This window comes from Microcaecilia unicolor, unplaced genomic scaffold (genome assembly GCF_901765095.1).
Source record: "Microcaecilia unicolor unplaced genomic scaffold, aMicUni1.1, whole genome shotgun sequence".
Lineage (NCBI taxonomy): Eukaryota > Metazoa > Chordata > Amphibia > Gymnophiona > Siphonopidae > Microcaecilia > Microcaecilia unicolor.
In genome coordinates this window covers 148234-174119 of record NW_021963151.1, presented here as the reverse complement: position 1 = coordinate 174119, position 25886 = coordinate 148234, and the positions used below count along the sequence as shown (strand labels likewise).

Here is a 25886-nt window from a genome sequence, read left to right as displayed (position 1 = left end):
GAGTTCGAGACAGCAGATTGTACCCACCTGGTCGTCAGCAATATGGTCGGAAGTACCCGATTCAGGCACATCAGTCTTCTTTTATGTGGACAGGAAGTCCTCCTCTCAAGTCAGTGCCCGAGCTTTGCAATGATGTGAGGCTGGTCCACTCCTCCAGTGGAAAGATGTCTTCAGGAGTTTTGGGAGGAGTGGACCAAAATCACGTCAGACCAGTGGGTTCTGGATATTCTTACAAAAGGTTACTCCCACCCAACTGGTCCTCTCTTCTTGCAGCCTCCTTGTTGAAAGGGAACCAAGGTGGTCGAGGTTCAGGCCACCGTATATTTCTTTCTGGCAATCTGGGCCATTGTTCCAGTTCCCCAGGCCAAACGGGGACAATCAGATACTCCAATCTTAGATCTCAAAGGTCTAAACCACTGTCTTCCGCTTTCACCTGGAGACACTAAGAGCAGTTGTTAGCCTCGGTTCAAGCAAGAGAATTTCTTACCACCCTCTGTCTCAAGGAGGTGTACTCGCATATATACATATGGCTGCCACATCGGAGGTTTCAGTGTTTTCTGATGCTGGTCTATAACGTCCAGTTCAGGGCTTTGCCCTTTGGTCTTGCCACGGCTCCAAGAACATTTACCAAGGGTTATTGTGGCGGCCTTCCTTTGGTGACAAGGAAAAGTTCACATGTATCTCAACTGGCTCGTTTGTACATCATCCTATTTGGATAGTGTGGCGGTGACGGAAAAGTTGTCCATCTTCTGCAGTTAGGTTGGGTGATCAATTTTGAGAAGAGCAAACTAACTCCAGTTCAGACACTGGAGTATCTGGGCATTCTATTCGACACAGCATGGGAGAGTATCTAGCTCACGGATTACAGGAAGTCGAAGCTGGTTCACAGATTCATCTTCTCAGTCAAAGCAGGCCCAGGTCTGGAATTACGTCCAGGTTCTGGAGTCAATGACAGCATCAGTGGAAGTGATGCAGTGGGCAAGGGCTCATATGTAGCCATTACAGGAATTTCTTCTCTGCTGCTGGTCTGTGGTGTCACAAAGTACGACCTTCATCTTCTTGGATGCTGATTGCCGGACAGAGTAGGCAATGGTGGTTGTCGCCCAGGAATTTGAGTGTTGGAGCTCCCTTTCTGATAACACATTGGGAGGTGGTGACGGTAGAAACCAGCAAGTTAGGTTGGGGAGCTCGTTACAAGTTCCTTCTGGCACAGAGCACCTGGACGGAACAGGATGGTCGATAAATTGGAGCTCAGAGCAGTATGGAATTCCTTACATGACTTTGCTCCCTTTCTGGCAGGAGCCTCAGTCCAAGTTTTCTCCGACAATGCAGTGGCGGTGGGTTACATCAGCAAGCAAGGTGGGACCTACAGTCCAATGATAGTGGAGGCGGCATCCCTCATGGGTTGAATAGAGAAAAATCTGTGCTTTGTCAGCAGCTCACTTCGTGATCTTGAATGTGGAAGTGGACTTTCTCAGCAGGCACTCCTTGGACCAGGGAGAATGGGAACTATCAGCCAGGGTTTTCAGCTGATAGTGGACTGATGGGGTTTTCCACGTCTGGACTTGATAGACAAAGAAATGCCAAAGTGCCCAAGTTCTTGGAAAGAACCAGGCATGATGGGGATCCATGCCCTACTGCAGCCCTAGCAGTAGATGTCTTCCCTCCTTGGCCAGTGGTAGGCCACGTGTTTGAAAAGGATTGCATTGCACTAGGGTTGATAATTCTCATAGCCCCTGATTGGCTGTGGTACACAGGCTTGATTTGACTGCTGGATTGGGGTCTTCTGCAGGTTCGCAGCCAAACACAGGGTAGCTGTGGCATGCTCAGAAGTCAGTTGTGAGGCTTCGGTCCTCAGGGAAGATCTCACCCACTCTAGGGATTGCTTTTCAACATCCCACGGGTTCAGTAATAGTGGGAAGCTATGTAATGAAAGGAGAAATTAGGTCTTACCTAATAATTTTCTTTCTATTAGACCTTCCCACTATTCCAGAGGCCCGCCTGAGGTTTCTGAGATGTTTAGTCAGTGCAAAGTGATGGGTAAAATGATTGCCACCTTGCATGGTGCTTCCTGCATATCTCTTGTTCTCTACAAATGGTCCAGAGATTAGAGGCCACACATGTTTGCTCATCTGGTTAGTGTGAGATTAGAGGGGAGTTGTGTTTATTCTGAGCTTCTCCTTACCGCACATCTATGTAAATATTGAGGAGCTGGACTGCTGGTTGATGGACACAGCTATGCCACAGGTTCTGTAATAGAAAATGATCAGATAAGACCTAATTCTCCTTCTATTGAATGATCAAGTTTTGTCTGAAACTGGGATTGGTCTAACTGCTAATGGACTATTTTTTTTTTTTTTTTTTTTTACCAGTCTGAAGATCTTTTCTCCCTCATTGAAACACATGAGGGAAAACCATTAAAACTTTACGTGTACAACACAGACACCGATAATTGTCGTGAGGTGATTATTACACCAAATCATGTTTGGGGTGGAGAAGGCAGGTAAGGGAGTTAAGTATTTCTGATGTTGTCTGCCTGATTATTTAGTGTGTTTAAGCTGCTTTTTTTTTCCTCCCCCCAGCTTAGGGTGCGGCATTGGATATGGATACTTGCATCGGATTCCTACACGCCCATTTGAAGAGGGCAAGAACATTTCTATTCCAGGGCAGGTGCCCAATGTACCAGTTAGTCCTCTCAAAGATGGTTTTACAGAGGTAATAAACATTACATCTTAAACGCGATTTCTGGATGAATGTCTTGTATATATTGACCTTAGATCCTAAACCAAAACCTGAGGAAGAAAATTGAAAAAGAACCATAGTTGGGGGCCCAGCAGTGATGAGTGCTCACTGTAGAAATAATGGAAAATTTCTTTAATAAGAAGGACCTAACGGTATAGTTCAAAACCTGTAGTAATGTTTTTAAAATTACACTTGCAATCTAGAGGTGGATTGTATAGTACTATATTTTGAGAGGCTAAATAATCATTTATACTAGTTGTACCCAAACCTGGTCCTGGAGGCACCTCAGCTAATCAGGGTTTCAGGATATCCACAATGAATATTCATGAGATATTTGCATACACTGCCTCCACGGCTTGTAAATCTCTCATGAATATTCATTGTGGATATCCTGAAAACCTGAGTGACTGGGGTGCCTCCAGGACCAGGTTTGGGAACAACTGATATATACAGTTTTTAATAGACACACAAGACAGTTCAATGTCCTGGTTGCTTACAATTTAGAATAGACTGGCAAGACATACAGACTAATTGACAAAAAAATAAGAAGCTTGGTATGTGCTAGCCATTAGTAAATGACCTATAGAGGTACCAGAGAATTGTGTTAGGTTGGGATGAATCAAGATAGGGGCAACTTGAGTAAACTTGCAAGTAGTGAGGCCACTAAGCTTTATATAGTCTTCTGCCAGTGGGGCAGGTGAAATTCTAGAAAAGAGTGGTTAGATGGAGTTCACTTGAGGATAGGAAACACTCAAAAGCATCTGAACTCTGCCTCTTAACCAGAGATGGATGTGAGACAGCTTTGCAAAAGCCAGAGGCTAGGCAGAGCTCTTAATCTGCTACGTTTTAAAACTTGGTTCCATTATCCTTTGCTATCTTACAGCACACCTAGGTTGTGTAGTTCAGAGGGGTCTTTAAATTAATGCTCTTGGGTATTTAAGTATGTTCTGGATGCCTTTTAATTTATGAAACATCCTACTGCTACCTGCTTTTCCCCAGATTTTGACAGAATAGTCAGAACATAGTATAATTTTTACATAGGTGGCAAAAACCTCTCGGAATACTTAATTTCTTAACAATATCTATGAAACATCTCTGTAGGCGATGTAAGTCTAGATAAGGAAAATTAAGTATTCTCGGGTTTAAATGTCACACAATTTTCAAAACTTTCCACCTTATGGTGAAACAGTCTTTCTCCAATGAACTGAGCCTGATTGTCCTGAATCTTTGTCACTACCTATTCCAACTGAGTTTGTTTAATCAGAATAGTCAACTCACCCTTCTTTATTGCACAGCATTATTTAAGGAAACAGACAAGAATGTGCAAACCTTGTGTAGAGATTCAAGATCCGTCCAGGTTGAGTCCCGCAAAATCTCTTGTGATCTTAATCGCTGAAGCGTGGCAGTACGTAGAGAAATTTCTTCTGAGGTATAACCAGATATTGGGGAGATTGCCTTCGCTGACACCATATACAAAGATCGCTGACCCCCCCCCCCCCCCCCACTATATGCTGCGGGATCAAACCAGCAGCAGAAATTTCCCCCAACACAACCACAGATAAGGACTGCTGTTCCTCCAGCTCCACTGAACCACTTCCTGCGGAACCAGTGCAAGCTGCTCACCGGGTTGTGAGATGGGAGGGGTCGTTGGTCCTGCCAGGCTGAGTGACGATGTACTCTACGGGCTCTTCCCTGCCCTGGAACAGCAGAAATGTCTGAAATTGGGGAAGATATAGCATAGGCTGCAATTGAAACTTGACGAAGGACTGGGGGGGAGGGGGGGGAAGAACACCCTTCAGCTTCCCTTCCTATTCAGCATGCTCACAGTCAAGAGCCAAAAGGTAATGCTGAAATTGCAACAAACAGGAGCACTCCATTTTGGATCATTCCTTTTTTAACAATATAAATTGTAATTCATACATGGCACATGTCCATGCTATCAAACTAGCAGTTGATGTATGCTTAGAAATTAAGAACATAAGAGTAGCCATACTGGGTCAGACCAATGGTCATCAAGCCCAGTATCCTGTTTTTTCATACAGTGGCCAAGCCAGGTCACAAGTACCTGGCAGAAACCCAAATTGTGGCAACACTCCATACTACAAATCCCAGAGCAAGCAGTTGCTTCCCAATGTCTGTCTCAATAGCAGACTATGGTCCTCCAGGAATTGTCCAAACCTTTTTTAAACTCAGATATGCTAACCGTTGTTACCACATCCTCCGGCAAAGAGTTCCAGAACTTAACTATTCGTTAAGTAAAAAAAATATTTCCTCTTATTTATTTTAAAAGTATTTCCATGTAACTTCCTCTAGTGTTCCCTAGTCTTTTGGGACGAGTAAAAATCGGTTTACTTCTACTTGTTCTACATGGTTAACTGTACTTTGTTTCTTTGAATCTGTGGATTCCTTCAGATGTACTGGGAGGATGATGACATTTATGGCAGTAGCATCAAGATTGTCTTGCAGAATGGAGTGTTCTGAGAGTGAGAATAGTGTCACCAGGAGTTTCTACCAAGCACAATGTTACATTTAAATTTATATTTTTAGATTCTTGGTACAGTAATTTAAATCACCCATTGTTATACTGTTGCCAAATTTGCTAGCGTGTTAACGTTTCATCATCTGTTTGTCCTGGCCTGCTGGATAGTAGTGTAGCCCTACCGGTATTCTCTTTCCCTTCACATATGGAATTTTTATCCATAAGGATCCATATTGCTATGTTTCCTTCTGAATTTTTATTTTGTTAATTACCTTTTTAACATATAGCACCCCTCTCCAATATGATCCACCATTATCACTGTTATATAATTTGTACCCTGGTGACACATGGCGGGGCATTTTCGATATGATGTTTAAGTCCGACTTTAGACGTTTGCAAAAACATCCAAAATCTGAAAAGAAAGAAGTTCATTTTCCAAAAAGAAAGACGTCTATCTTTTGTTTTTGAAATACTTTCTCTAACAAGGTTTTGTGCTTTGGACATTTTGTTTTTTGGTCCATTTTCAACAAAAAAAAAAAAGTCCAAGTGGAAAAACGTAGTAAATTAAGCCATTGGGATGTAGGAGGGGCCAGCATTTTTAGTGGTCTTCCAGACATCCAAGGAGATAAATGGGGTACCCTAGGGGCACTGCAGTAGAGTGCCAAAACGTGCTCCCAGGTACATCTCATTGTTGCTCCCCCAAAACCCACGTCTGTACACCACTACAATAGCCCTTATGGGTGAAGGGGGCACCTATATGTGGTTTCTGGTGAGTTTTGGAGGGCTCACAGTTGCTCCCACAAATATGACAGGTAGAGGGAGATAGGGACCAGAATATCTATCAAGCACTTAATATTCAGCCATTCTTGACCAGGACAGACTATTTAAAAAGTAATATAGTGCACATATCAGTAGAACAGGATATGCAAAAAAAAAATACAACCATAATCAAAAAAAAATCAAAGGCAGGCCCACCCACTGACACCAACTTGGATCTTAATTTCTAAGATATGAACAAGAATCAACAAGAAAAATTCCTGTTGTGGAAATTAGCCAAATTGATGAAAAATCCAAGAGGACAATTCTCTAAGTTGGTGCCTCAAGTTGGGTGTCACAATGGCACCTGACACTGAGTGCCAGTTCTATAATAGGACTCGGTGTGCCTACTTTGTGTTGGAATACAGTATATAACCCAGATTGGTTTACCAAATGTTAAAGCACTTGTGCCAGATCAATGGCAGAGGTAAGTGTGCGTGCCCAAGTGTGTAATTCAGTTCATTTAACTTATAGTATTCTGTATGTAGTGTGTGTAAGTTGGAGACTTGCCCATGGTATGCCCCCTGCAGCTATATGTGCCTTTATAGATAACACTTAACGCATTTGTGCACACAAGTTCCAATTAACACTGCACTGTGCACAAGGTACATGTAATTGTTAACACCCAGTTATAGAAATGCCCTTCAAGTGTTTAGATTCAAGCAGAAAGGATTAGTCACACAAACCCCAGTCTCGGTGAGGAATGTATTCCAGAAACATGAACCATTTGTAGAAAGACCTTGACCTGGTCATTTTTATCCACAGGATATTTAGGACCCCCAGCCTTTGTTGGCCTTAATAGCCAGTGAGTGTCTTAAATTAATCTGTATTTGGATTAGTAGCCACACACATAGTCAAATGGAATGTACCCTTTAGACAGGGTTTGAAACGTTCATTCAGGCCTCAAAAAGGACAAAACGCATTTACTGTGTTATTCTGCCATCATCCCTGCTCCCCAAGAATTATTTTATTTTTGTGGCGGGGAGGGTGTGACAAGGGGCATAATATAGTTGAGTTCTTGTCTTACCTCACACCTCACCCTACCCTCTCACAGCCCTCTCTCCTCCTCCTTCCTGCCTCACCCAGATGTAGTCTTTTGTCCTTCCAGATATGGCTTCTTCCTGCTACAGTCCGATTGCTCCCAAAAGTGTGGAGTAAACATAAACACTTTGGCAGGACTGCACTCGCCTGCTGATTTGACTCTTTCCCACCCCCCCCCCCCCCCCCCCCCCACCCCCCCCCCCCCCCCCCCCCCCCCCCCCCCCCCCCCCCCCCCCAATTCCTGCCTTTAGTTGTAGAAGGTAAAGATATAGTTATGGTTTTTTCATTCTTACCAAAGTTTGCCTTCTGTTTTTTCTGTTTTTTGAAAGGTTCAGCTATCTTCAGTGAATGCCCCCTCTAGCTTACCATCTGGGACTGCAGGAATTGAAACAGATCTTTCACACCTTTCCATTAGTTCGAGCCCTTCCTCTGTCAGTAATGCTCTCAGCACAGGTGAGTAGAGTGTGCCCTTCAGACAGATGCATAATTTGCAGTATATTGACAAAATATGCAGAAAAATGACAACCACAATGTCAAAAGTACATAAGTATTGCCATACTGGGAAAGACCAAAGGTCCATCAAGCTCAGCATCCTGTTTCCAACAGTGGCCAATCCATGTCAGAAATACCTGGCAAGATCCCCAAAAAAGTGCAAAACATTTTATACTGCTTATCCTAGAAATAGTGAATTTTCTCCAAGTCCATTTAATAATGGTCTATGGACTTTTCCTTTAGGAAGCCGTCCAAACCTTTCTTAAACTCCACTAAGCTAACCCTTTACCATATTCTCTGGCAATGAATTCCAGAGTTTAATTATGGCCCTAGTGTCCTTAGAAACCACTGCAGAGATAACTTGAGGGTGGGAGACTCGCCCAGAGGCAAGAGAAACCCAGGTGGGGTGGAGGGTATGCCATTGTGGAGCATGTGCAAAGGTGCAGGTGGGCATGAGCAGTGCTGGGATAGACCCTTTAGGTGGCCTGCAGGCATTTCGTGATGGTCTCTCATATTTCTCATTGCACGGAAGAGAGAGAGATTTTAGTTACCTGATTATTTAAAATGTATTTTCCATATCATCAAGCTGATCAATCCATAGACTGGTGGGTTGTGTCCATCTACCAGCAGGTGGAGATAGAGAGCAAACTTTTGCCTCCCTATATGTGGTCATGTGCTGCCGGAAACTCCCCAGTATGTTCTCTATCTCAGAAGGTGGTGGTCACACACAGCAGCAGCTCTGGCTAGGCCTCCAAGCCTAATCCTTAGGTTTGTTGAGGCCTGGGGTTGAGGGCTCTTTTGAGCAAGTGCAACCTGGTGGTGCCAGGTCCCTCCTTTTCTCCCCCCTCCCGCTGGCTCCGTTTAAAAAAAAAAAAATATATATATTTTAAACGTCTTTAAAGGCGTTAATTCGACGTTTCTTTAAACGTTCATTGCAGCTACTCACTGGGACACCAGTTCGTTACAGCTCGGAGCAGCAAGCAGGTAATTTTACCTTTTTATAGCGGGCAGGGGGTTCCCCGATTCTTCTCCTCGTGGCAATGGCGTCGGAGGGCGAGTGCGCAAAGGGTCGCTCCCCGGATCGCTGGAGCGCTTCTAGAGGGGATGCGGGGGTTTTACAACCTGATTCGCCCTTGATGGGTGATAGTTTAGTGACCGATGAATGTCCCGGTCGTTCCTCCGGCGTGGCGGTTTTTTTCCCGCCATAAACGCCCATCCCCCACTCCTCGCCTCCGCCATCTTGGCCGGCCACGCGGCTCGGATGGCTTCTTCGGGGCCGCCCTTGAGGTGGAGACATTAATGCCATGAACGCCCTTAATTTGGGCGACGGCACAAAAGCGGCTAAAGTTAAGCGCCGTTCTTCCCGCGCGGCTCCTTCACGGAGTTTCGCTCCGGACGCCATTTTGGATGCGCAGCATGTCTCTCCCCCGCTATTGCGAGCGCCGGTTGAGAGTGCGTCTAGGGGCTGTTGCCCAGGCTGCGGAAGTGCACAGTCTGGGGGGTTTCCCCCGAGTTTGTTTTGCTGCTGCATCAGGCTTTCCTCATGCAAAACGCTGCCCCTGCTCCCTCTTCTGATAAAGAGGTTGAGGTTCCCAGAGGTAAACGCCCTCGGGTTGATTTCCAGGCCTTGGAGGACTTTTGTCTCCTCCGATGTAGATGAGGGCAGCGTGTCTGAGGTCTCCCAACGATCCTTTGCGGATTCCTTGGAGGAGATAGATCCCCGCTCAGATGGAGCGGATGACCCCTCTGCAGCGCGGCTTTTTAGCCCAGAGGATTTGCCCAACCTGTTGTTACAGGCCATGGACACTTTGAAGATTTCCTCCCCGGAGGACGTCTCTCCCTCAGCCCCTGTTGGCTCTGCCATTATGCTGGGGACGAAGCGCCCGCCTAGAACCTTCCACGTGCATGATGCCATGCACACCTTAATTGCGGCTCAAGGGATGTCCCGGAAACGAGCCTTAAAGTGGCTAGGGCTATGTCCCGCCTCTATCCTTTGGCTGTGAGTGAACGTGAGGCCTATCTGTGGCCTACCGTGGATTCTTTAAGCACTGCGGTGACTAAGAAACGGCGTTGCCGGTGGAAGGTGGCACGGCCCTAAAGGACGCCCAAGACAGAAGATTGGAGGCGGCCTTAAGGTCGTCCTTGGAGGCAGCTGCTTTAAGTTTGCAGGCCTCAGTTTGCGGCTCCTATGTGGCCAGGGCGTGCCGGTCTATGGTGCAGCGGGCTTCCCCCTCGGATCATTCCTTGAGGGCTGATTGGCCGGCCCTGGAATCGGGCTTAGCCTATTTGGCAGCCTTGCTGTATGATGTCTGGAGAGCCTCAGCTAAAGGCATGGCTCAGACAGTCTCTGCGCGGCGGTGGCTTTGGCTGAAACATTGGTCTGCTGACCACGCCTCTAAATCCCGCCTGGCTAGATTGCCTTTTAAAGGCAAGCTGCTCTTTGGGGTCGAGCTGGACAAAATCGTGACCGATCTCGGCACGTCTAAGGGCAAGAAATTACCAGAGGTCAGGGCTCGGGTTAGTACTCATCCCGATACCTCCATACCGCCCGGGCAAGTCGGGTTCCTCTGCCCCCTCTTCCTTCAAGAGGAATTTCTCCCCCCAAGCAGCATTCCTTTCGCAGAGACCGCCGTCCCGGAGGTGCTCCCTCCGGTCCTCCCCCAGGGTCTCGTACCCAATGACGGGGCCTTGGTCCACGCCCCAGTGCAGATTGGAGGACGGCTGTCCTCGTTTCTGGGCGAGTGGACCACTATAACTTCAGACGCATGGGTGCTGGAAGTCATCAGAGACGGCTACAAGCTAGAGTTCTGCCAACCCTTAAGAGACGGGTTTGTACTCTCTCCCTGCAAGTCTCCGGTCAAGCTGTGGTAGTGCAGCAGACCTTGGACAACCTGATCCGCCTGGGTGCGGTCGTTCCGGTGCCAAAAAATCAGATTGGCAAGGGACGTTACTCCATTTACTTTGTGGTTCCAAAGAAAGGAGGTTCTGTCCGGCCTATCCTCGACCTCAAGGGGTCAATCGGGCCTGGAAAGTGATGCACTTTCGCATGGAGACTCTCCGCTCTGTTATAGCGGCAGTGAAGGCAGGAGAGTTCTTGGCTTCCTTGGACATCAAGGAAGCGTACCTGCATATTCCCATCTGGCCTCCTCTGCAACGCTTTCTGCGTTTTACAGTCCTGAGACGACACTTCCAGTTCAGAGCCCTCCCTTTCGGGTTGGCTGCTGCTCCGCGGACCTTTTCCAAAGTAATGGGGGTCATAGCGGCCTTCCTGCTAAAGGAAGGAGTACAAGTCCATCCTTATCTGGACGACTGGTTGATCCGAGCCCCTCTTATGCAGAGTGCGGCAAAGCTATGGACCGGGTAGTTGCTCTTTTGAGCTCCCTGGGATGGATCATCAACTGGAAGAAGAGCCAGCTGCGCCCGACTCAGTCCCTGGTGTATCTGGGAGTTCGATTCGACACCCAAGTGGGCAGAGTGTTCCTGCCAGACAATCGGATTGTCAAGCTTCAGGCTCAGGTGGACTAGTTCCTAGTAGCCTCTCCTATTCGGGCTTGGGACTACGTGCAGCTGTTGGGCTCTATGACGGCCACGATGGAAGTAGTGCCCTGGGCCAGGGCTCATATGAGACCACTACAGCTATCTCTGCTGCTGCGCTGGACTCCGATGTCGGAGGATTATGCTGTGCGCCTTCCCGTGGACCCAGCAGTGCGCAAGGCGCTGAGCTGGTGGACGCAGACAGACAAGTTGTCTGCAGGATTGCCTCTGGTGACCCCGGAGTGGATTGTCGTCACGACTGACGCCTCTTGATGGGCTGGGGAGCCCACTGCTTGGGAAGGACAGCGCAGGGGCTCTAGTCTCCTGCAGAGGCAAGTGGTCTATCAACCTCCTGGAACTCAGAGCCATTCGCTTGGTGTTATTGGAGTTCATCCCGGTACTTGTGTTGAAGCCTGTACGGGTCCTGTCGGACAATGCCACGGCTGTGGCCTATATCAACCGCCAGGGAGGTACCAGAGCGCCCCTCTAGCCAAGGAGGCTATGAGTCTTTGCCAGTGGCGGAAGCGAACCTGGAGCAGCTTTCAGCGGCCCACATTGCCGGAGTCATGAATGTCAAGGCGGACTTTCTCAGTCGCCATACCTTGGAGCCCGGAGAGTGGCAACTATCTGCTCAGGCGTTCTTGGACATCACGAAGCGCTGGGGCCAGCCGAGCCTAGATCTGATGGCGTCATCGGCCAATGGCCAAGTGCCGCGCTTTTTCAGCAGAGGACGGGACCCTCGATCCCTGGGAGTAGATGCTCTTCTCCAACAGTGGCCGACACAAGAGCTCCTCTATGTGTTCCCGCCCTGGCCCATGTTGGGCAGGGTGCTAGACCGGGTGGCAAAGCATCCCGGCAGGGTAATCCTGGTGGGTCCGGATTGGCCCAGACGTCCCTGGTATGCGGACTTGTTCAGGCTCTCAGTCGACGATCCTCTGCGGCTGTCAGTGGAGCAGGGCCTGTTACATCAGGGTCCCGTGGTGATGGAGGATCCCTCTCCCTTTGGTCTTACGGCCTGGCTATTGAGCGGCAGCGTCTGAGGAAGAAGGGCTTCTCAGACAAGGTCATCGCCACTATGCTGAGAGCGAGGAAGCGCTCTACTTCTACTGCTTACGCCAGGGTTTGGCGTATCTTTGCAGCATGGTGTGAAGCAGGCTCACTTTCTCCCTTCACTGCTCCAATTTCTTCAGTGTTGGCGTTCCCTGCAAGAAGGTCTGGAGAAAGGCCTGTCGCTCAGTTCCCTTAAAGTCCAGGTAGCGGCTCTGGCTTGCTTCAGGGGCCGCCTGAAGGGTGCTTCCCTGGCTTCGCAGCCAGATGTGGTGCGCTTTCTCAAGGGAGTTAATCACCTGCGCCCTCCTCTGCACTCAGTGGTGCCTGCGTGGAATCTCAACCTGGTGCTAAGAGCATTGCAGAAGCCGCCTTTGGAACCCTTGTCGAGGGCATCTCTGAAAGACCTGACGTTGAAAGCAGTCTTTTGGTGGCTATCACTTCAGACAGAAGAGTTTCCAAGCTCCAGGCGCTCTCATGTCGAGAGCCTTTTCTGCAGTGCACTGAGGCAGGAGTGACTATTCGCACAGTGCCTTCCTTCCTGCCCAAGATTGGTTCTCGCTTCCATGTGAATCAGCAGCTCTGTCTCCCTTCCTTTCGTAGGGAGGACTACCCAGAGGAGTACTCCGCTCTTGAATATTTGGATGTGAGACGAGTCATCATCAGATACTTGGAAGTGACCAATGATTTCCGGAAATCGGATCATCTGTTTGTCCTGTTTGCAGGTCCTCGTAAGGGTCTGCAGGCTGCTAAGCCTACAGTGGCAAGATGGGTCCAGGAAGCCATTGCAGCGGCTTATGTGGCCGCGGGGAAGGTGCCGCCTATCCAGCTGAAGGCTCACTCCACGAGAGCTCAGGCGGCCTCGATGGCAGAGGCCGGATCCGTCTCCTTGGAAGAGATATGCAAGGCGGCAACGTGGGCTTCGGCTCATACATTCTCCAAGCATTACCGTTTGACTGTGGCTGCACGGGCGGAGGCCCGGTTTGGAGCTTCAGTGTTGAGGTCAGGGATTTCTATGTCCCGCCCTGGGTGAGTACTGCTTCGGTACATCCCACCAGTCTATGGATTGATCAGCTTGATGATATGGAAGGTAAAATTATGTATAATCATACCTGATAATTTTCTTTCCATTAATCATAGCTGATCAATCCATAGCCCCTCCCAGATATCTGTACTGTTTATATTCTGGTTGAATTTTAGGTTCAAGTTTAGCCTTCAGTTACTTCAGGAGGACTTCGTGTTCAAGTTCTTCTTTCACTTGGATTCTTCAAGAGTTGAGACGACTTTGTGTTACAGTGAGCTGCTGCATTCCTCTCCCCTCCGTTTTACGGGGCTGGATTGAGACATAAATTCTGCCGGCACTCCCTCCCGCTTCGTGCGGCTGTAGGGCAGCTTTGTACCCCTCCCGCTTCGGCGGTGTTAGGGTCAGTCAGCTCCTCCCGCGGTTGCGGTTGCAGGATAAGCCAGATCCCCCCGCATCGGCGGGTGTGGTGTCCCTCCCCCGCTCCGCGGGGATGAGCTGGACGGATTCCCCTCCCCCACTTGTGTGGGGATGAGCTGGGTTAATTCCCCTCCCCCGTTTCGGCGGTGGTGAGCTGGGCAGAGTGTCCCTTCGTGGGTGTAATTCTCTAAGTGCTGAGTCCTGCGGATGGAGCTTTGATATCGACATACTGAGGAGTTTCCGGCAGCACATGACCACATATAGGGAGGCAAAAGTTTGCTCTCTATCTCCACCTGCTGGTAGATGGACACAACCCACCAGTCTATGGATTGATCAGCTATGATTAATGGAAAGAAAATTATCAGGTATGATTATACATAATTTTACCTTGTCTGCTAAAGTGTTGGCTCTGTGGTCTAGGAAGGTACCTGATGTGGTTCCACAGTTTAAATTTAATCTCAGATAGAGTATTGCTTAGATTTATTGTATTCTCTCTCATATGGCTCATATGTTTGTTTGAAGAGGGAACATCTCTCTTTTTTTTTTTTTTTTTTTTTTTTTTTTTTACAATTTTCTTGTCTCTATCCTTTGAGGGTTTAATTTCCTCTAGCATTTGAGATTTATTGTATATTTAATTTTTTGCTGTTTAATGGCTAAGCTATTTATTTAATCTGTATTTGCAATTTGTAACTTTGAATAAATAAAATACATTCTAGCTAAATTGTTGACTAACAGATTGCAAGTAATGATGCACAAGCTTATTCACGAAGATCAGGCCGTTATGTGGGAGATAATATAAGGCGAGTGTTAAATTTAACCTGGTGTGTGCAGATGGAGGAAATCGTATCTGTTCTGCTGGTGGTAGATGTTGAAAAAGTATTTGGTCACATGCATTGGGCCTATATGTTAATAGGGTGGCAAATAATGGAATTGGTCCAGATTTCTGTAGGTGTCTGAAGGCAATGTATTCTGCTCTAAAAGCTAAGGTTAGACTAAATGAGGGACATTAGGAGGAGTTTGGTTTTGGCCGGGGAATGAGGCAAGGATGCCCTATGTTGCCACTCATATTTGCTCTCATTTTGTAGCCTCTGGCGCAGCACATTAGGAGGCATGGTGACATCAGGGACATTGAGATGGGGCCATTGTCATTAAAAAGGAAATGCTGTACATGTATGTGAATTTGTTCATTTTTTGCAGGTATCCCAACAGTACCATTGTTGCCACCCCCTCCAGTAAACTCCTCCCTCAACACAGTGTCGCCATCAATTAACCCAACAACAACACTGCCAGGTAAGAAATGACCACCAAGCAACAATAAAGGGAATGAGAGTGGAGAACAGAGTGGACTGCTTTATATATATATATATATATATATATATGTGTGTGTGTGTACACACATGCGTGATTTTAGTTTGTTCCTTCTCCTTGTTGTGAAAACTTAATCTCCGTACCTCAGAACAAAAGAAGCAAGCAACAGATAATCAAAATGGACTGGGTGCAAAATTGAATAAACAGTCCTTTATTAATAAAACACTTCACATTGAATCTAAACAAGGACTCGACACGAGCCATGTTTTGGCGTAGACGCCTGCATCAGAAGCCACATCAATCTGATATTCATGTACTAAATCTGAAGGAATGAAAAACATCTCAAGATGATAATTTGAGACTGCATTTAATTCTGTAAATAAAATCACAAGAAGCTGTAACAAATGTTACAGAAAGCAAACCTTGATAAACAGTGGCAACAGCAAATCAGGGGATGAGCAAACTTGAGAGCATAACTATGCTGATTAAATTCAAGGACCCACTGATTTGAGGTTATTTGGACCTACCTGTGTAAAAACTGCCTTGGTCATCCTCCCACCAGAGGAACTGGAGCATGGGCCCCCATACCTCACACTGCAGATCTAGCACCTCCACACTCCCAGCTGGAGCACCCTGACCTTTCTGACCACCCCGAAAGGGATGGTCCCGATATGCAAATCTTCCATGCTGAGAACAGCTAGCCCTACCATATAGTGATGTTAGATAAAGACCTGTACAGTCCATCCAGGCTGCCCAACAAGATAAACATTACATATTGTATGATATACTTCATATATATGCCTAATCTTGATTTGCCCTTGCCATTTTCAGGGCATAGACCGTAGAAGTCTGCCCGGCACTGTCCTTGTTCTAAAATTTCTGAAGTTGTTGAAGCCCCTGATAAGCTCCACTCCAGCCCATCCAAGTCTATTCAGCCATGATGAAAGCACAGACCATAGAAGTCTACCCAGTACTGGCTTTGTTTCCCAATTAGTGTTGCTACCTAATCTCAGCTAAGTTTCTTTGGATCCGTTCCTTCTAAACAGGATTCCTTTGTGTTTATCCCATGCATTTTTTAATTCCGTTACCGTTTGCATCTCCACCACCTCCCGCAGGAGGGCATTCCAGGTATCTACTGCCCTTTCAATGAAAAAAATACTTCCTGACATCATTCTTGAGTCATCCCCCTTTCATCCTCAATTCATGTCCCCTAGTTCTCCTGCCTTCCCTTCTCTGGAAAATGTTTGTTTCAAATATTTGAAAATCTGTATCACATCGTATCCCGTTTTCTCCAGGGTATACATGTTCAGGTCAAGTCTGTCCTCGTACATCTTGCTACGCAATCCCCATAACATTTTCATCACTTTTCTTTGAACCACTTCGTCTTTTTACATCCTTCGCAAGATACGGCCTTCAAAACTGAACACAATACTCCAAGTGGGATGTCGCTAACAACTTGTACAGGGGCATCTTCTGCTGATTTACTCCTGTCTGTGCTGCCTAGCATCCTTCTGGTGGCAGCCACCTCCTCGTTGCACTGTTTCATCACCTTGATATCCTCAGACACCATCACCCTGAGCCCTCATGAGCCAAGCTTACCAATCTCTCCCCTGCTATCTGGTACATCTCTTTTGGATTTCTGCACTCCAAGTGCATCACTCTGCACTTCTTGCCATTACATTTTAACTACCAGATCCTTGACCATTCTTCCAACGTTTGGAGATCCCTTCTTATAGTTTCTACTCCTCCCAAATTATCCACTCTTGTCTATCTTCGCATCATCCGCAAAAAGGCAAACTTTTCCTTCTAACACTTAAGCAATGTCTTTCTTTCAAAAATATATTGAACAGAATTGGCCCCAGCACCAACCCCTGAGGCATGCCACCTTTTCCTCCAAGCATATTCCATTTACCACCACCCTCTTGTCTTCCATCAGTCAACCAATCCAGTTCACCACTTTGAGTCTTAAGTTCAGCCGTCTCGGCTTATTCCTGAGTCTTCTGGGAGGGACTTTATTAAAAGCTTTCCTGAAATCCAAGTAGATTACATCTAATGCGTATCTGTCATCCAGTTCTCTGGCCACTAAGTCAAAGAAGTCAATCAGATTAGTTTAGCAGGATTTTCCTTTGGTAAAGCCATGTTTCCTCAGATCCTGTAACCGGCTGGCTTCTAGAAAGTTAACTATCCTTTCCTTCAGCAGCACCAACATGAGGCTTGCCAGCCTATAATTTCCCACTTCTTTCCTGTCTCCGCTTTTGTGAAGAGGGACCACATCAACTCATCTCCAATCCCGTGGAACTTCTCTCATCTCTAAAGCTCTATTAATCCTTAGATCCCGCCAGGACTTCTCTGAACTCCTTCAGTATCCTGAGATGTATCCCATCCAGCCACATAGCTTTGTCCACTTTCAGTTTCTCAAGCTGTTTATAAACGCTTTCTTCTGTGAATAGTGCAATTTCCACTCCATTCCCAGATATTCCCTCAGCAGCCTACTCATGGTCCTTCTCCAGGATTTATTTTCCATGAACACAGAAGAGAAGTATTTCACACGTTCACTTTATCATCATCCGTCAGTCTTCCAATTCCATTCCTATCTTTTCTCCTTTCCCCAGTATATCTGAAAAAGGTCTTGTTAACATCTCTTTACATCTTTAACCATGTGTTTCTTCCACCTGCGCTTTCCCTAGCCGTATTTCCCTCTTCGCTTCTTGAGTTTACTCCGGTAATCTTTTCCGTGATCCTCTTGTTGCATTCTTCTGTATTTCTTGAACAAGGCCTCATTTGCCCTTTTTTTTTTTTTTTCAGCCACTTGTTTGAAGAACCATATAGGATTCCCTTTTCTCTCGTTTTTGTTTACTGTCCTTATGTAAAGATCAGTCACCATGTTTATAGCAGCTTTCAGCTTGGACCACTGTGGTTCCACTTCACCTATGCCTACCCATTCCATCAGCTCCTCTTTCAGGTGTTCCTACATTTTACAAAAAGCAGTACGTCTGAAATCCATACTTTGAATTTTGTGCATCTTCACTCCGTTTTTGCTCTTTACATCAAACCATATTGTGTGATGATCATTATTACCTAGGTGGGGACCCACACATACATTGGAAATACTTTTTCCATTTTAGAGCACTAGATCCAGCGTCGACCTTTCCCTCGTGGGTTCCATCACCATGTGATCTTTGTAATTCTGCTGACGGGATAGCCCAATGCACATCAGGCAAGCTGAAATCTCCCAGCAGTAGCGCCTCCCCTTTCATTCCAAGCTTAAATAGCCACCTGAACAAGAATTGTGATGTCTTGGAATCAGTACTGACTCAAAATAGCACTGTGAAAACAGTCCCATCAAAAAAGCACTGACAAAATAGCCCCATCAAAAAAAAAACCCTAACAAAAGAGCCCCTGACATAATAGTCTCTGACTACTATCTGCCCACATTTTGGCCCCCTACAAAATGGCCCAACATATTAGGCCCCCCCCCCCCCCCCCCCAACAAAATGGCCCAATTAGGCAATGCTCATTTACCCATTACTAGCTGCCACCAGTTGTTTAGAATACTGAACCATTGGCATTTATGTGGTTCAATTTAAATGCGCTGCTCAAACGCACCATTTTTGATTAGTTTAGCAGTGCTCCACTCCCAGGGTATGTTTGCAATCATGGTGTTAATGGTGAGTGCCTTTCTATATTTTTTTGGCTATTTACAGTTGTACTATTGTTTTAAAAAGAAGCAACATTTTACTGTTTGAGATACTTAAGCTGTACTGATCTCTCTCGATTATACTACAATCTGTTCAGTGTATTGGGCATTTTCAAATATAGAGGGTCTTACAAATGTGTGCTAGCGTTTCTAGCACACGCTAATCATTAGCTTGCACTAAAGACTAGAGATGCCCATAGGAATATATGGGCATCTCTTGCATTTAGCGCATGGCTTATTTTTAGCGTGCACTAAAAACGCTAGCACGCCTTTTTAAAAGGACCCCATAGAACATTGGCTTGTATTTATGTAAGGTACTATCTTTTTTTTTTTTTTTTTAATAACATTAGTTTCCACCTAGGTAAGACTCCCCTTTTTTATTTTTACTATTGGCATTTTTAAGAAAGTAGGAGCATTTCGTCAGGCATACACATTTTTAAAGCTAGTAATGTGTTGATAGCATCAGTTGCAGGCTACGATTTAGAGTTACATCGCATGTTTCTCAGGAGGAGTGCCATTTTTTAAGAATACATATTTTTATGAATATTCTTGTAGTTGTGGGTATTCCATTTTGATTCTAAGACTAAGATTTTTGGAAAGAAGTTTTTAGCAACAGTGTTTGCACAACTTGGCAACAACCTTGTAACTTTTCTTCTGATGGCCTATTATTTTTTATTACTTACACACACGCACAGTCTGCCCAACAAGATAAACTCATATGTGCTACTTTATATGTATACATGACCTTGATTTGTATCTGCCATTTTCAGGGCACAGACCATAGAAGTCTGCCCAGCACTAGCCCCGCTTACCAACCACTGGTGCTGCCACCCAATCTCTGCTAAGCTTCTGAGGATTCATTTCTTCTGAACAGGATTCCTTTATGTTTATCCCACACATTTTTAATTCTGTTACCATTTTCATCTCCACCACCTTCCTCGGGAGGGCATTCCAAGTATCCACCACTCTTTCTGTGAAAAAAATACGTCCTGACATTTTTCTTGTCTGCCCCCCTTCAACCTTATTTCATGTCCTCTAGTTCTACCACCTTCCCGTCTCCGAAAAAGGTTCGTTTGCAGATTAATACCTTTCAAATATTTGAACGTCTGTATCAAGTCACCTGTTTCTCCTTTCCTCCAGGGTATACATGTAGTGCAATCTGCTTAAGTGCAAGGGTCTGGGACCAAAGAAATACATGCAGTTAACCGGAGCGTGCACTTAACCGTTGTGACCCAAAAAAGCTTCACATCTGATAAACATATATACAGTACTGTTTATTATACGTTCAGTATACAGTCTTCATTAACTGATGTTATACTCTCTGTTAACTGATGTTAGGCTTACTTGAAGTAATCAGTCATATTCCTTGTCATCAAGCAGATGAATCCATTACAAATGGTTGTGTCCACCTACCAGTAGGGGGAGATAGAGAGCACTGAAAACCATAGTGCTTCTTGGCCAGCTAGCTCCATCTGCCTCCCAGTATTCTCTATCTCCCCAGCAGGGTGGATGCAGCTTATTCAGCTCCTTCAGAAATCTGCCTGGGTGGCTCCTGTGCTTTGGCCAGTTGTAGCAGGGGTGTTGTGGCTGATGGTGCCCACTTTAAAGGCACATAGGTTCGCCCTTTCTCTGCCTTACCCGGCCTCCTATGTGGATGCAGGCACATTGGTTCGTCCTTTCCCTGCCTTTCCCACTCTCCTGAACCTCGAGTGCCTCTGTAGCTGTTGCCTCTAACTTTCCTCACAACGTTAAAAAAAAAAAAAATGCAACGCGCTTGTTAGCGCTGCGATTCTGAGGCTTCCTTCTGTTTGTGCAGCGTGACCGGAGCTCTGGGACTCGGTCTGGGGAGGTAAGAGAGTCTTGTAGCTCCTCCAGGGAGGGCCCGCGATCGGGATGTTTTTGGTGCAAATCCACCATTTTGAAATTTTTCAGCGATGGCTGCAGAGGTTGTTAAGCGCTGCTCACGTTGTGGCAAGCGTAGATCTGCAGCGGGGCCCTGTAAATCGTGCTCTTCAGACATCAGGGCCGGCCTGAGCATGGCGAGCAATGTTTCTTCCCGCTCGGTGGAGCTGGCAGCGGGCGCCATCTTGGATGCGCCGCATGGCTCAACCCCCACAGGAGCAGAGGGGTCTGAGGCCGGAGGGGAGCCTCGGATGGAGGCTACCAGAGGAGCTGCTTACCCCGGATTGGAACCGGGAGGCAAGGGTGAGCCTTTCTCCACTGAGTTTGTGTTGCTTTTACATAAAGCGTTCATGTTAAGAGCTCTGCCGCAGATGTCTGTCTCTGCGTTGCTACCTGGTTCCCCTCTGTGGCCCAGGATTGCCGTCAGGCATTTTTTCCCCAGACAGTTGGCCGCAAGACAAGTGCAGAAGGGTAAATTCCCCTTTAGAGAGCGGGCGCCCCCCCCCCCCCCCCCCCCGTGGTCAGGCTGTGGGGATTCTGAGAGGTTTGGCAGGCCTTCGTGGTCCGAAGAGCCAGAGGTAGGTGTAGGATTGCCACTGGATCCAGATGATCCCACTGTGGTTAGGATTTTTCACCGCGAGGAGCTGCCAGCGCTTATTTCTGATGCCTTACAGGCCCTCTCTATTGAAGATCCTGTGATGGGCGAAGCCTCCTCTGGTAGTCCAAGAATGGCAAGTACTAAGAAGCCTGCTCGAGCCTTTCCTTTGCATGACTCCATCCAAGAGCTTATTTTGGCTCAATGGGCTGACCCTGAGGGGCATTTGAAAGTTGCCAGGGCAATGGAGCACTTATACCCTCTCAGTGAGGAGCACTTGGCACGCTTGGCTGTGCCTAAAGTGGATGCCCTAGTCACGGCTGTGACGAAAAAGACTACCCTCCCAGTTGAGGGAGGGGTCGCCCTGAAGGACATGCAGTGGAATCAGCAATCAAATGGTCCTTTGAGATTTCAGGCCTAGCCTTACAGGCATCTGTGTGCAGTTGTTATGCTGCTCGAGCCTGCCTTGCTTGGTTTTAACAGGCAGTGGAACAGCCCGGGGATGGAGCGGAGCCCCTTGCGGAGGTGACACCGCAGATGGAGTCGGCCTTGTCATTTTTGTCTGATGCCCTCTATGATCTGGTCAGAGCTTCAGCTAAACAGATGGCTGTGGCGGTGGCCGCTCGCCGCCTTCTATGGCTACGGCATTGGGCAGCTGACATGGCCTCTAAGCAAAGGTTGGTGAAGTTGCCCTTTCAAGGCCTTCTCCTATTTGGTGAGGAGTTGGAGAAAATTGTCAAGGGCCTGGGGGATGCTAAACCCCAGCGCTTACCAGAGGATAGGCCGCGGCCTTCTTCCAAGTGTCAGGCGGTTCCCTCCTCTTCCAGACCTTGCTTCCATGAAGCTAGAAGGTACCGCCCGGGGCGTTCTGCTGGGTTTACTTTGCGTGCCCGTTTTCAGCAGAGGAACTCCTTTCGCTCAGACAAACGCTCCGCAGCGGCCGGTTCAAGGCCTGGAGTTCATGGGCAACCCTCTCAATGATGGTGCTCCGGCCCACTCCTCGATTCCTGCAGTTGGAGGACATCTTTCCCTCTTTCTCGAGGAGTGGGTCAAGATTACCTCAGGTCAGTGGGCTTTGAACCTGATCAGAGGACGGCTACAGATTGGAATTTACTGCCCCGGTGAGAGACGTGTTTTTGGAGTCCCGATGCGGCACTACTGTTAAACGGGCTGCGGTAGAGGAGACCTTGCAAGGATTGTTGCACCTGGGAGCGGTGATCCCCGTGCCTCCCGCCGAACACGGCTGTGGCCGTTACTCCATTTACTTTTATGGTGCTGCGAAAAGGAGGGTCTTTTCGGCCCATTCTAGATTTGAAGAAAGTCAACAAGTCACTCAAAGTACAGCATTTCCACATGGAAACCCTGCGGTCCATCATTGCGGCGGTTCAGCCAGGAGAGTTTCTCTCGTCTCTGGACCTGAAAGAAACTTACTTGCACATCCCTATTTGGCCCCCGCACCAACAGTTTCTCCGGTTTGCAGTTTTGGGAAAACACTTTCAGTTTCAGGCCTTGCCTTTCGGCCTTGCCACAGCTCCCTGAACCTTTTCCAAGGTAATGGTGGTGGTAGCTGCCTTTCTCAGGCGAGAGGGTATCCGGGTTCACCCGTACCTCGACGACTGGCTCATCAGAGCGGACTCTGCAGAAGAGAGTCGTCGTGTAACAGCCAGAGTGGTCTCACTACTGCAATCTCTGGGCTGGGCCGTCAATATACCCAAAAGTCACCTGACCCCCTCTGAATCTTTAGAGTATTTGGGGGTTTGGTTCAACACGGCCTCGGGGTTGGGTTTTTTTTTACCTGAGCAAAGGAGGTGTAAGCTTCAGACCCAGGTCCGTCTGATCCTGAGGATGCCTCACCCGCGAGTTTGGGACATTGTCCAGCTCTTGGGGTCAATGACGGCCACCCTAGAAGTGGTGCCTTGGGCGAGAGCGCACATGAGACCGCTGCAGTGTTCCCTGCTACAACGTTGGTCTCCCATTTCCCAGGATTATCAGTGCAGACTCAGTTGGCTCCCTGCGGCCTGACTCAGCATGGAGTGGTGGCTCTCAGACAGCAAGCTGCAGCAAGGAATGCCGTTAGTGCTCCCCGACTGGTGCCTGGTGGTAACCGATGCCAGCCTGAAGGGCTGGGGAGCTCATTGCCAGCAGAGGCATGCCAAGAATCGAAGTGGTCCATCAATCGCTCGGAGTTAAAAGCAATTTTCCAGGCGTTGCTGGCCTTTCAATTGACCTTGGAGGGATTGGCTGTCAGAGTGCTGTTGGACAATATGACGGCATTGGCCTACATAAATCGTCAAGGCGGAATGCAGAGCAGTGGCTGTGCAGACCGCTCAGATTTGCCACTGGGCCGAGTTGCATCTACAGTTCCTGTCAGCAGCTCACATTGCAGTTCAGATAAACGTGCAAGCCGATTATCTAAGCAGACACCACATCGACCCAGCGGAGTGGGAGTTGGCAGACGAAGTGTTCCTTCAACTCTGTGCCAAATGGGGAACGTCCGTAGCGGATCTGATGGCGTCAAGCACAAATGCCAAAGTCCTGTGCTTTTACAGCAGACGGAGAGATCCTCGCTCGGCGGGGTTGGATGCCTTGGCTCAACCCTGGCCTCTGGGCCATCTATATGTGTTCCCGCCTTGGCCCTTGATAGGGCGAGTACTCCTGCGAATTCGGCTGCACCAGGGAGTGGTGATTCTCATTGCCCAGGCAGCCCTGGTATGCAGACCTCCGGCGGATGCTGGTGGAGGCTCCTCTTCCTTTGCCTCTGGTACCGAACCTGTTGACGCAGGGCCCGGTAACCATGGAGGATCCCTGCCGCTTTGGTCTTACGGCATGGCTATTGAGAGGGTGCAATTGAGAAACAAGGGCTATTCTAACAAGGTCATCTCCGCTCTCTTGCAGGCCCGCAAGCGGTCCACTTGTTGCGTATGCCCGGATTTGGCGCCAGTTTGAGGCCTGGTGTGTTCCAAACACGATCACACCCATGCGGGCTTCTGTCTCGCCGGTTCTTGACTTTTTGCAGGCTGGGGTACAAAAAGGCTTGGCCTATAATTCCCTGCGGGTTCAAGTGGCAGCATTGGTGTGCTTTCGAGGGAAGGTCGCTGGCCTCTCCTTAGCTGCGCATCCAGACATTGCACAGTTTTTTAGAGGGGTGCTTCGGCTCTGTCCTCCTGTGCGGGCACCTTGTCCGGCTTGGAACCTGGGGCTAGTATTAAAGGCTCTTCATTGTTCGCCCTTCGAGCCGCTGAGACGAGCTTTGGAGAAGGATGTGACTCTAAAGACAGTCTTTTTGGTGGCCATTACGGGTGTCTGAGCTCCAGGCACTGTCCTGTGGAGACCCATTTCTGCAATTCTCAGAGTCCGGAGTTATGGTATGTACTGTGCCTTCCTTCCTGCCTAAGGTGGTTTCAGCGTTTCACCTAAACCAGCCTATTTTTCTGCCCTCCTTTACTAGGGAGGAGTTTCCGGAATCTTTTGGGCAGTTGCACCTCTGGATGTGCACAGGACTCTGTTGCAGTATCTGCAGATGTCAAATGCTTTCAGGACCTCTGATCACCTTTTTGTATTGTTGTCAGGTCCTCGCAGAGGGTCTCCAGCGTCTAAAGCCACTATAGCCCCGTTGGCTTAAGGAAGCCATTTTTTCTGCATATCTGCTATCTGGCCGGCCTCCACCTGACGTCTTTAAGGCACATTCCACAAGAGCGATTTCTTTCCTCTTGGGCTGAGACGGGAGCACTCTCTCTTCAAGAGATATGTAGTGCAGCTACTTGGGCTCCTAAGCTCTCTTTTGCCCGTCATTACAGGCTAGATGTGGCTGCCAGGAGGGACGCGCTTTTTGGAGCACAAGTGCTTGCGCGTGGTGTGACTTGTTCCCTCCGTATCTAGGGATTGCTTTGATACATCCCATTCGTAATGGATTCATCTGCTGCTGATGACAAGGAAGGGAAAATAAGGTTCTTACCTTGGTAATTGTCTTTCCTTTAGTCACAGCAGATGAATCCATGATCCCTCCCTGATTGACTGTTTTGTGTTCAGTTTTTCCTGCAGATATGTTCCCTCATTGGGAGAAGTTGGAAAACAGTCTTCAGGATTTCTGTTCTACTACAGGAGGTTGAGTTCGTCCCTCCTTTGTGTTATTGCTCCTGTTCTGGGGCGTTTGTTCGCTGTGAGGAAAGATCATGTTATGCTACTTCGCGGTTTAACACTTTTGGAAGCTTCAAATACTGAGAGGCAGATGGAGCTAGCTGTCCAGGAGGCAGTATGGTTTTCAGTGTACTCTATCTCCCCCTGCTGGTAGGTGGACACAACCCATTCGTAATGGATTCAGCTACTGTGACTAAAGGAAAGAAAATTACCAAGGTAAGAACCTAATTTTCCCATTGCGGTTTACTTTTTTCTTTTAGGTTTGATGCCACTATCCACTGGACTACCCAATCTATCTAACCTACCAAATCTAAACATGCCTGGACCACATATAATTCCTGGTTCTGTATTACCAGACGTTATGCACCCTGGTATGTATTAATGCAATTAAAAAATAGTTCAGTCTATTCTCATATTTGATATACTGTTCTTAGTCTTGAGGTGTTAGAGCAGTTTACAAAACAAATATAAGGAGCAGAAAAAAAGCAGAAGATAAAAATTACAAAAAAACATAAAACAAGGAAGACTTCAGCCAGAATGCACATGTCCCTATCATTCCCAAAGGCTTTGGTGTAGAAGTAGGTTTAAGACTCCACTTTTTAAACATGGGGTAGGAGGACTGTACTCGCAGATAAGAGGGAAGAGTTCTAGAAGA

At 47.5% G+C, this 25886-nt stretch overlaps 1 protein-coding gene across 1 annotated transcript; it reads left to right on the top strand.

The window, feature by feature from the left end:
* Window positions 1-2366: 2366 nt before the first annotated feature.
* On the top strand, window positions 2367-25628 carry LOC115459013 (Golgi reassembly-stacking protein 2-like; the record flags this gene model as incomplete). The annotated part of the gene is made up of 5 exons (XM_030188872.1): window positions 2367-2503; window positions 2583-2715; window positions 7408-7531; window positions 14790-14882; window positions 25492-25628. Coding segments are annotated over 5 exons (609 nt in total), but the record flags the coding sequence as incomplete, so codon positions are not given.
* Window positions 25629-25886: the final 258 nt, after the last annotated feature.